This window comes from Gracilinanus agilis, chromosome 1 (assembly GCF_016433145.1).
Source record: "Gracilinanus agilis isolate LMUSP501 chromosome 1, AgileGrace, whole genome shotgun sequence".
NCBI classification, from domain to species: Eukaryota; Metazoa; Chordata; class Mammalia; order Didelphimorphia; family Didelphidae; genus Gracilinanus; species Gracilinanus agilis.
Window position 1 is genome coordinate 96,349,673 of NC_058130.1, and position 12,286 is coordinate 96,361,958.

General features: G+C 42.8%; 1 protein-coding gene across 1 annotated transcript in view; it reads right to left on the minus strand.

The window, feature by feature from the left end:
- Positions 1-4,095: 4,095 nt before the first annotated feature.
- Positions 4,096-12,286, minus strand: part of LOC123230813 (putative serine protease 45) — a 12,742-nt gene continuing 4,551 nt past the window's right edge. Inside the window, exons 3-6 of the mRNA XM_044656988.1 lie at positions 11,881-12,040; positions 10,057-10,331; positions 7,311-7,477; positions 4,096-4,320 (exon numbers count right to left, since the gene is read on the minus strand). Of these exons, the coding sequence (XP_044512923.1) occupies positions 4,096-4,320; positions 7,311-7,477; positions 10,057-10,331; positions 11,881-12,040 (827 nt within the window). The remainder of the gene's footprint in view (positions 4,321-7,310; positions 7,478-10,056; positions 10,332-11,880; positions 12,041-12,286) is intronic.

Below are 12,286 nucleotides of genomic sequence, written 5' to 3' on the forward strand. Positions count from 1 at the left end.
GCTCCTAGTTCTGCCCGGCCCAGGAAGGGCTTGACCTGATCCAAACAGCCAGTAGCCTGAGCCGCTGCCACACACACCCCGCTTCTCCAGAGAGCGCAGCACAGCTGTAGGACTCCCTGCAGCGCCCCCTACTACTGGGTAACGGCAGAGCCCTCCCTGCAGCGCCCCCTTGTGAGAGCATCGTCAGTGTCTTCTCTCCAGAGCCCTTAACCCGCCCCCGCCCCCGCCCCCGCCCCCTAGTGCTGGGCACCTCAGAGTCCCCTCCCTACAGAGGCCCCCAAGGGGCTCTGAAGCCCTCAGATTGCACTTCTTTCCAGTGGTCTCGGTGGGTGCCGGAGACTCAAACTCTCCTCTTTACTCCTCCTCCTTGTGCTGAGAGCCCTTCACAAAAAGCCGTGACCCAGAGATGTCCACCTCTTCGCCACGTTGACACGGTCATTCTAGCCTTTTTTGCAGCCTTCGTCCTACCCTAAACACCCTCCCGAGGTGCATGGTCCAATCTGTCTGAGACAAGGTCCTTCCTTAGCATCTGGACCCTCAAGGTCTGGATCTGGATTCTCTAGAAGGGGACCAAATAGAATCTGTGAACTGCTATTTAGGCTTCGGGAATTCTCTACATTTTCTCCTTCTCAGGCTTTCACAAGCTTAGAATCGGGGTGGGGGGTGGTCTCCTAATCTCTTCCTCTTTGGCTCCTGCAAGCTCCGTCTTTCCTAGGCTCTGATAAAGTCTTTCCTCTCTAGGCTTCCTTAAACCACTGAATGGTAGCCCCCTTCCTCATTGCTGGTTCTTTATTATGTCCAGAGTCCTCAGTTCTTCTCCAGGACTCTCCATCTCTTACTGGAGTTAGCACAGTTCATTTCCCTCCTCCAAAATCGGCTCTATGTGGGACCTGGACGAACTTCTCTGTGCCTCATTTTCATCATCTGTAAAAAGGGCACAATAGCACCTATCTAACAGAGTTGTGAGGCTTGCAGTGACTCAGGAATTTGGACACTGGGGAAAGGAAGAAATACAATAAACACACAAAGCACCTCTTATTCCCATTACACTTACAATTCCCGGTTCATTGCTAAGGAACCTAACCCAGAAAAGTATAGTGATCTACCCAACTCAACACAGCAAGATGGTGGCAGAGTAGACAACCTCCTCCATTAACTTTTCCCTCATTCCCCAACTCTCCAAGCTGTAAGTGATTAACTGCACCCTCATCTGATCTCATGGTTTGCTGGTCATTTGTACTACATTTATCTGTGCATGTTTGCAGTAGAGTGGAATGTTCCTCAGAGTGGACTTTGATATATGACTGTAGAATTTCAATGGGTGCAAGCACCCTTAGAGATCATACAGTCCATTTTGCTTCTAGTCCTCTGTCATTTTATAGATCAGGTAAAATGAAGTGATTAAGACAAACAGATAGCAAATGGCAGAGCCAGGGTGAAAACCCAGGGCTTCTGCCATGCCACAGGAGACAAAAGACCTATATCCACATCCCTACTTTATTATTGGTGATCTATGTCACATTGGAGTAGTCCTTTCCTCTCTTTAGGCATCAGTTTTCTCTTCTGTAAAAATGAGGATCATTTAGACACTGCCTTCTTCACATATTGGGAAGTAGGGAAAATATTTTATTAAATACTAGAAACTAAAGTGTTACTTGTCCCTATAAACCAAATGTTCCAAAAGTAATCCTATTTTTGTGTGTAATAGTAGCTGACATATATATACAGTAGGACCTGATTTTACATGGCCATTATGTTCCAAGACTCTTCACAGAAATTGAAAATCACATATAATAGTGAGCCTCATTATTTATTAATTATATATAAAAATGATATTAAGTATTAAAATGAATCAGTATAACTATTTAATCCTGTTATTTAAAATTAATTATGTTAAATGACATTGATTAGTGAAATTAATAGTATATATAATTATAAAACAAGAACTCCATTATTTAATATTAATATTTCTTTTACAAACATACTTAGGCACTTTTTTAAGCATTATCCAAGGCATCAGCATCACTATTCTTGTACTCTGGGGCCATTATTAATAGCTAAATAGACTTAGTGGAACCTTTGACTTGGACAAGCAAAGGCTCTGGACAAAGACTGATGTGGCAGCTAATGTTTAGTGCAAAACAATGTAATGACTCACAGATGCTTCTCAGAGAGAGAATGAGTGTGACTTGGAGAACTGCTCTGAGACTTTATGCCCCTTGGGAAAATGGAATAGATTTAACATAAAACTAAAATTTTTTTATTTTATGTATTTCTCTGCCTTTATTTTTTCAATTGCCAGTCATATATACCTGAATTTACATATATTGAGTTCATGTGAAAGTGTTGCACCGTAATGCTTCAAGATTCACCATAACTATATTCCATTGCTCATAGCCAGTAAGTGTATGATCGAGTCTTCCAGTTTCTCTCCATGCTCTTTTAAGTGGCTGTTTCTCCCTCATCCCAGGATTTTTTATAAATCTTCAATTAATTCTCTTCCCAGCATGGCAAGGTCCTCCTGGCTCCCTGTTTCCCCATGAGTGTCCCCACTGAGAGATGATCAGTGCCAGAATTCCAGGATGTCAGAGCTGGAAAGGAGCTTAGAGATCACCCAGATATTGGTGAAATGAAAAGACAACTTGAGTTTGAGGATATGGGTTTGAATCTCAACCCTACTCCACACTACCTGTGTGACCATTAGCTTTTAAGCTCTTTGGGTCTCTGTTTCCTCATCTGTATAATGAAAGAGTTGGACAGGACACCCTTTAAAGTCCCTTCCATTTCTAAAGTTTTGATTTCCAGACTACTGATGGGGAAATTGAAGCCTAGGGAGGAAGCAATGTCTCTTAATTCCCAGTTCAGGATTCTTTCTTTGTACTGCATCTATGATTTCATTGGCAAAGGAAACTTCCTTTCTCAGTACCTTCTCTGTAACTTGGTCTTGGAAAGTTGTCTAGAGCCCTGAGATGTAACGCCATTTGCCCTGAGTCACACAGCCCAAAGTGAAACTTGAAGACCTACTTTCTCTCCACTGTACTATACTCCCCACAAAAGCCTCCAAAACCTTGAAGATATCTTTCTTAAGCCTTCTTTTCTTGGGGCTAAATATCTTTAGTTTCTTCTTTGGACATTGTGTCCAGTCCCCTCCCTGATCCCTCTCTTCTGGATGCCTCCTGACTCTAGTCCCCAGAACTGGTTTGACCAGGGTAGAGACCAGTGGGATTGTCCTCTCCAAAGTCTGGGAAGCTGTCTCTCAATTCAGACTGAGATCATCTAGGTTTTTTTGGCTGCCAAATCACACTGTTGACTCAAATGGAGCTTGAAGTCCTCTAAAACTCCCTCATCTTTTCCAGATGCTCTACCATCTGGCCAAACCTCCTCCATCTTGTACTGTGAAGCTGAGTTTTTGAAAGTGTTAAGTTTTACTTTTGTTCCCTTTGCCTCTTTTTAGACCTGATGGTGTCCAGCCTTTTATCTGTCCTGAGAGTTGGACATATACTCAAGGACTTCAGATCATTCCTTTCTTTTGTTCTAAGGTTGAGGTACTTTCTCCCTGCTCTTCAATCCCCATCCCATCCTCTCCATCCCAGGAAATAAAGCAACAGATGACTCTGCTATTGTCTCAAACTTTAATGATGGCTTTCTATCTCATTGTGGTGGCACACTACTAATACCCTCTTCTTCAGAGGTTCACCCAAGTTAACCAAAATTCTCAGGGGGCCTTCATCTTTCTGATGAGATGACACCGTGATCCTCTTGATCCTTCTTTCATGGCCCCTCCTCTCTCTCCAGTCCTGCCTCCTGCTCCATAGACCCCAGCTGGGTTTGTGTCCCTATCTTCTGATGCAATTCCCTGGCTTGCCCATGCACTCATGTATCCATGGTACTCACTTCTCTCTGTCTCAACTATTTCCCTTCTTGGGACCCAGCTATCTGAGAGGCTATGAAGCCTGAGGAAGAGGCGTAAAGTCCTTAGGGAAGCAGCAACAGTCAAGAAAGGATAGGAAGTTACTTGGACAAGTGCTTGCTGAGATAGCAAGGGGCTGAGGAAGATTTGAAGAGAAGTGAGGAGAGGGCTAGTAAGAGTCTTTTTCAAAAAAGATAGAGCAGCAGGCCAAAAAGGAGTGTGATCCAGGAGAAATCCAGGAGAGGAGAGGCTGAGTACTTCATATGGCCTATAATCCACTTAGAGAACTTGTTGACTCGGGCATAAGCACTTGGATACTCAGGGTGAGAACAAGTTTTTGTCCAGCTCACCACCCCTGCCAGAATCCAGGTTGTCTCAGCTTCACAGACAAGGGGGCCACCAGGATCACCCTTGGGAAAGAGAGAAGAATTAGCCATGGGGGTTGCAGGATTAGGAATTCCAGGCCAGCTGGATGTTAGATTCAGAAAAACAATGAGATATAGAATGGGACTGAGGGTCTCTTGGCAAGAAATAACCTACCCTGTCCCCAGGAGTCTTGTGGGAATCTTTGTGGGGAGATTTCTTGAGAGGAGAAACAAGTTTCAATGGATCACAATATCACCATTAGGGCCAGATGAATTAGAAGATAAGAGTCTCCACAAGGAGAGATGGTTAGGGGTCCTTGGCTTGGGTGTCTACTCTCATCTGTCTGTTTCTGGAGCTATCCAAATAAGGCAGTCTATCTAGAGGCCTTAGAGGTTATCTAGTACAATCCTTTCATTTTATAGTTGAGAAAACTCTGATATCAAATTGTTTGCCCAAGGTCACACAAGTAGATGGTAGAGTTGAAATCTGGATGATAAAATCATGGATTTAAAGCTGGGAAGGACTGTCAAGGTTATCTGGTTCGACCTTTTCACACTGCTGATGAGAAAGTTAAGGCTTAAGGAGGTTATTGACTTGCCCCTGGTCAATATAGAAAATCAAAGATGGAGCCAATATTGGAACCCAAGTCTTTTTGTTACAAAATCTTCACAGTCCAGTGGGGCCAGGCAGGTAATTCAGAGCCTATTTGGAGACAATGGTTGGCCCCAACTTTTATTGTGGCCCCTGGAAACCAAACTTGTCTCTGTTCTGGACAACGACTCTGTCTTTCATTACTGTACAAGGATGCTACAGGGAACAGAACTCATTGGGACCAGCTTCCACATCACTAGAGGTCCAAGATTTCCTCTGTGAGAGCTCTTTACACTCCCATAGATTCATCTCTCCTTTCCTTTGATTCCTTACTGATGGACCTCTACCTTGTTCCCCTTAGTGTTTACTCCAAACCTCTCTCCTCAAGTCTCCTATACATCCCACATCTCTTTCTTTCAGGAGATGATCTTGTCTACTACTTGTCTTTTTTTAGAAATTCAAGAACATTCCTAAGGAGCTCCCTTACCTCCCCCCTGCAAAATCTCATCTCTGTCTTTAGCTGTAGCTTATGTAGGTATAACTGAGCATGTAGTTGTATGTGTCAAGTTCTGTGAATAACCAAAGCATCAGTTTCTTCTACAACAACCCCAATAAGTACTCTTCTTTCACTTCTTTAATCACCTCTGTGGATGGAAAACCATCACTGCAGATACAGCCTGTCCCATATCTGAACAACATCAACCAGAAGGAAGTTCTTGCTCATACTTCTTGATTCTGTGTGTGTGTGTGTGCACACACATGGGTATGCATGTGCATGTAAGATGTCTATGTCTAACCACAATTATATCTACCTGGATGTAACTTGGAATGTGTATAACCACATTTCAAAGTGTGGGCACGAATGCTCATTATGGTAAAATGCCTCTTATCTCTTGGTAGGAATTATGTATATATTACTTTTAATGTATGTTTAAAGTATTTAACTTTAGGGTATAATGGGAAGAGCACTGATTTGGAAGACTTGGGTTAAAATCCTGGCTTTGCTGATTACTACCTAGGTGACCATGGGCAAGTCATTTTAACTTTGGGACTCAGTTTCCACCTCTTTAAAATGGAGAAAGGGAGGGTTAGACTCAATAACCTCAAAGGTTCCTTCCAGCTCTAAATCCAATGTTATCCTCTGTTATTTTAGGACTATGATGATAGGATTCTGAAAGGCCGTATTTCTTGGCTAGGGATAGGGGAACCTGGGGTCATGAATCACCAGAAAGCATCCTATTTAGGGCATTGTATGAATAGGAAGGTAAAATCATAGAATCTGAGAGATAAAAGGTCTTGAGAGGTGATCTAGTCAATCTTAGCTGAGAGAGAACTTAATACTTCCTAAGGTAGCTCATCTTTGTTTCTGGATAGCTCTATCACAACATTCTTTCTTAGATGTCTATACAACGTTCTCAGTTCTGCCTTCAAGCAGGATGAGTCTAAAACTTCCACATGTGAGCCCTTCAAAAATTTGAAAACAACAATTATGTTCTTCCCTAAGTCTCCTATTCTCGAAACTAAAAATCCCTACTTCCTTCACTAATACCTAATATTACGTGGCTTCATTTTCCCCCTCAGTGGCCTGATCCCTTTCTCTAGATTTGTTCTAGTTCATCAGTCTCTATTTGATTCATGGTCTCAATAGGGCAAAGGATAGTGGGACTCTCACTGTCCTTGTTTTGGACTCTGGGTTCCTATTAATGCTCCCTAAGATCACTAGCATTTTTGGCTTCTATATCACATTATTGACTTATACCAAGCAGACCACAAAGACCTCCAAGATCATGTTCTATTTTCCCAGCTCCAAATACTTTATGCCATTAATTTATTGAACCCAAATATAGGACTTCACAACACCTCATTGGCTTTGGCTTAAGAAGATCTTTTTGATTGCCATCCCACATCTTAGCTTCTCTCTCAGCTCTCTCTTCTGCAAGGTTGATGAGCATGACATTTATGACATCAACCAAGTCATTAGTAAAATTATTGAAAAAACAGTACCAAGGATAGAGCCTTCCTCTTGTTTAATGTTAATCCCTTAATTGCCACTCTTTGGATACTTCCATTCAAACAGTTCTAAACTCATTCAATTATTTATTTCATCTAGCCCTCATCTCTTTATTTTGTCCAGAAATAATTCTCAAGATGCATGTGAGAATGATTCCCTATAATCCAACTACATTCTAACATTCATAGTCTAATAATTCAGAGATCAAAATCAAAAAGGAAATGAATGAAACTATTCTGGCATGATTTTTCTTAATCAATTCATGCTAACTCCTAGGCATCACTACTTCCCTTTCTAAATATTTGAGACCCATTCATTAGTAATGCCTTCTGCAATCTTGTTGGGGAACAATGTTAAGTTCAATATCAAGTCTAAAGGAGTCATAAGGGTTGGAGTTCTGATCTTTGACTTCTGAAGATGTGGGGAACTCACCTGGCAGGAAGTGTCATTTCCAAGGCCTTTAGCACAAACCACAGCTCCCACAACAAAATGGATATATCGGGGAGAAGGAGCAGTAATGTGGTAAAATCGATTACACTTCTTGTGGTTAATGATGAAGACCTTCATCTCCTGGAGCTTTGAGGATAATGGCTGACCTGCTTCAGGAAGACAGTGTAGTGGTCAGAAGGGGAACACCTCCCTGCTTCCCCTTCCCCACACCATCCTTCAAAAATTCCTTTGCAAAATCTTCATTAAGTAAATATTCATGGAGCAACTATGTAGGTATCACTTGATAAATACTTGTTGAGTGCATGGCATAATAGGAAAGTTCTTTGCCATTTCCTGACTTCCCAGAAGGCTGGGCAGCTTGAGTTCAAGTCCTGGTCCAGTACTAATGAACTATATGACCTTGATCAAATCATTGCCCCAATCTGGGTCTCAGTTTCCTCATATGTCAAAGGAGGGGATTAACTGAATCTTTATATCTCTAGGGCAGTTTCAACTTCTAGTATCTCTGTTCTATGATTTTGTGCTGGCTCAAAAGACAAATGGGAAATTAAACAGTAACTGACAATATGAGAAGGGATGATTTCCTGGGAATACCTCCAAAGGACTTTCCCATTAGTTGTAGTTGGAGAAGGATCAGACACATCCCTTGGAAGAAGATGGCAATAGCAAAATTCATTTTGTTTCACTTGTAATTTTATTTCACTTGTAATTTTTATAAGGATTTTCTTTCTCCTCTCTTCTTCCCAAGAGAGGTGATATAGAAGGGAGAGTAAATAGATTTTTTAGCTATTTATTTTTATTAATTATAATTATAATATATAATAATTATAATATATAATAATATATTGGGTTGGAGAAGGGCTTTCTCAAAATCTCTTTAAATTGTATGGATGGAATAGAGCACAAAAGCTCTCATCTATTAGTTAGCCTTCTTTCTTGCATTCTTTTCTGACATCCTTAAAGCCAATTCTCTTACTTTTTTTTTTTTTAAACCTTTGTACTTCGGTGTATTGTCTCATAGGTGGAAGATTGGTAAGGGTGGGCAGTGGGGGTCAAGTGACTTGCCCAGGGTCACACAGCTGGGAAGTGGCTGAGGCCAGGTTTGAACCTAGGACCTCCTGTCTCTAGGCCTGACTCTCACTCCACTGAGCTACCCAGCTGCCCCTCAATTCTCTTACTTTTGACAGTTCTTCAGGGCAGAAGCTAAACTTATTGTAGCTCTGAAATCAGACAATTAAGGGAGGTCACTAGACACAGGCCACAGGCTACTCAGACCCTCCATGTTGCTCTCCATTGCCATTTGGCTGACTTACGGCTTTGACTCTTTAGAGACTATAGTTTTCCCTGACTCACAGTCATAGGATATCACCATAAGAATATTGACATTAAGAAAAGGTGAGTTTTTGTTTCAGGGAGAGGCTTGGGTTAACAACTGAGCAAGTTCCCAAAGTCAAACCAGCCCATTCTCTTCCTCCTATTTAGTTCTGAGCCAAGCTCATTATTTATCTTCAGTGTATTTCCGAGATTTATGTACTGATAATCCAATTCCATTGGTCTATCCAACTCCATAGCATTGTTCATCCAGTTAGTTTCCCAGTGTGAATAGCTGGGGCCAAACTCTTTGAGTGGTTGTAGAACTCATCTAGAATAATTTTGTTTTATCATCAAGTGATGAGATTTATCTAGGGTTACAGAGCTAATAAATGGTAGACCTAATTAGGTCTCCTGCTTCCTAGTCCTGGGCTCTTTCCATTACATCATTTTGGTGGACTCCAAGTTCCTTTATAACACCAAGACTCTACTTTTCTTGGCAATGTTTCAGGGAAGTCCTTATTGTGAACCCCAAAAGCCTGGGACAGAAGAGAGATGGCAGGAAAGTCTATAGGCATAGAGCCAGAGGAGTCCTCAGAGGCTTAGGGAGTCCAACTCCTTTTTAAAAAACAAAAACAAAAACCCTTTACCTTGCATCTTAGAATCAATATTGTATATTGGTTCCAAGACAGAAGAGCTGTAAAGGCTAGGCAATATGGGGGTTAAGTGATTTACCCAGGATCATACATCTAGGAAAGTGGAGGCCAGATTTGAACCCAGAAACTCCTCTCTCCTGGCCTGGCTCCCTATTCACCAAACTGCTCCAAAATGCTGTTATTCTTAAGGAGCCAAGAAGGCGCCAAGTCAGGGTCTAAACCCAGGTCTTTTGTCCTTTTGCGGATATCAGCAATACAAATCAAATATCACCATAAGGCTGGAGATGCAGCCAGAGAGGGCTGAGGGAAAAACTGATACAGGAGATGTCCAAGAGAGGGAAGAATGAGAAAGTATAGAAAAGTATAGAATGGTCCCACACCACCAGCAGTCATCGGGGGCTTGGGGCCATTGGGGCCACCATCCCTGTGGCCTCTGCACAGGCCATCATTAGAAAATCCCAGGTGAGTTGGAGCACTAGTCACCATCTCAGTGGTGTAATGGGTACACATGGCTCCTAACATAAGTGGCATGGGGCAGGGGAGAAAGGGAGATGTTCAGAGAAGCAATGGGGCTCAAATGAAGAACTGAAAGGGTTTGAGTTGAACCCACAGAGTTCATTGACTTGCTCAGGGTCACCCAGCCAACAAGTAAGGCAGGATTCAAGCCCAGATCTTCCTGGCTCCAAGTCACTTTACTACACACACACTCACCCTCGACTCACGGAGTGAGGGGAGGGGGGAGGAATCTCTGTCTCTCTCACCTTTATGACTTTCTCTCATTTCACCCCATCCTGTCATCCAGCACTGGGTCCCAGGCTTTAAATCAAACTGAGGAGAAGGCAGACAGATAGGGTGGATATGCTTGGTGAGGGGCACAGGGGCATTCAGGCGGAGAAGAGCGATGTCGCCGATGATTAAGGTCCGACTCCTGTACTTTGGATGCAGGAGGATGTCCATGACAGGAATGACTTGGGAGGTGCTGGAGTTGCTAGGATAGAGGTTTGTGTCTCCCATCATCACTGAGTAATCATAATTGCTGCAAGAAAGGGAGAGGTAAATGTACCTTGGCCTTGGGAGCAGCCAGTTATGTGGGGATGCCCCAGTCACTCTGGCAGCACCTCAGAAGAGATTGCCAAGTGGGAAAAGAAAACAAACAATGGTGATGAGACAGTGGGTAGCAGTAAGCGTGGAGAGACAGGGCTGGACTAACTAAAATGCCTTCCCTGGGCTGTGGGTAGGCTTGGTCTTCCCACTCCACATCCCCACCTCCATATGGCAAAGTTGTTCCTGGCAGGAAGCTTCCCCAGAGATCATTAAATTTCTCATCATGTTGCCTCATTGCAGTCATGGATAAAGTGTCCTTACCCTCATTTCTCACCCATGATGCCATGCTCTTCTCCATGTGGCCTCTGAGTGAGGTCAGCACTCAGTTATTCTATATTTTGTTTTTGTTGTTGTTTAAACATTTACCTTCTGGGGCAGCTGAGTAGCTCAGTGGATTGAGAGTCAGGCCTAGAGACAGGAGGTCCTAGGTTCAAATATGGCCTCAGCCACTTCCCAGCTGTGTGACCCTGGGCAAGTCACTTGACCCCCATTGCCCACCCTTACCACTCTTCCACCTATGAGACAAATACACCGAAGTTAAGGGTTTAAAAAAAACAAACAAACATTTACCTTCCATCTTAGAATCAATACTAAGCATTGGTTTCAAGGCAGAAGAGTGATAAGGTCTAAGCAGAAGTTAAGTGACTTGCCCAGGGTCACACAGCTAGGAAGTGTCTGAGGACAGATTTGAACTATGGACCTCCTGTCTCCCATTATGTGTATTTTGAGTAGCTTCAAATGGACTGAAATCTCCCTGTAAGGGGCAGATGGGTGACTCAGTGGATTGAGAACCAGGCCTAGAGATGGAAGGTCCTAGGTTCAATTCTAGCACCAAATGCTTCCTAGCTGTGTGATTCAGGGCAAGTCATTGAACCCTCATATCCTAGTCCTTACTGCTCTTCTGCCTTAGAACCAAATCACAGTATTGATTTTAAGACAGAAGGTAAAGGTTTAAAAAAATCTCTCTATAAGCCAAGACCAGATTTTTATCCCCCAAAGAATAGACAAGACTCAGAATTCATGGAAGTACCATCTCTTGTGTGAATGACTGCATGTCTAAGGGTGTCCCATCTACACCCTCCAGGTATTTCCCTGGCCTGGTTATCAGTCAGAGAGCTATAACTAGTCATTTTCACACCTGGGATATATAATACCTAAACTTGCCCTCAGTTGAGCAAATCAGCTGGTAGGGTGAGAATTTTGGGCATCAGTACAAGGATGCCACTGGGGAGGAAAGAGAGACAATGACAGAAAGGCAGAAGCAGAAAAACACAGAGAGAAAGGGACAGTGAGAGAGACCCAGACAAAGCCAGAGAGACTGAGAAAGTGAAGTGATACCCTTTGGGTAGCTCCCTATTGTGATTTGTTATTCTTGCAATGTAGATGCTAAGTTTTGTTATTATTATGACACTGAAGAGCTGTGTCCTGGGGCAAAACCCCAATTATCTTACACGAGTTATAGTGATGATAAATCCACTCACCTGTTAATGCAGTGGGCAGCTGTCAGCACCCATTCTGGGGCCAAGAGGGCTCCTCCACACACATGGCGTTCATTCTGTCGAAGGCTCACTTGCCATGGCCATTTGTACTCCATAGAATCTTGCATATTTTCAGTCCTCTGCCAATCAGGATGGCCACATTCTAGGGGAAGGGGAGGGAAGGAAAGAGAAAAGAGCAGGAGATGGAAGACAGGGAGAAGAATGGAAAGAAAGGATAGAGAAAAGGAAAGGAGAAAGAGAAGGAAGGAAGATGGAAAAGAATATAAAGAAAGGAAGAGAATTAGTGAAAGGAAGAAAGGAAGGATACAGAGAAGGAAGGAAAGAAAGAAAGAAAGAAAGAAAGAAAGAAAGAAAGAAAGAAAGAAAGAAAGAAAGAAAGAAAGAAAGA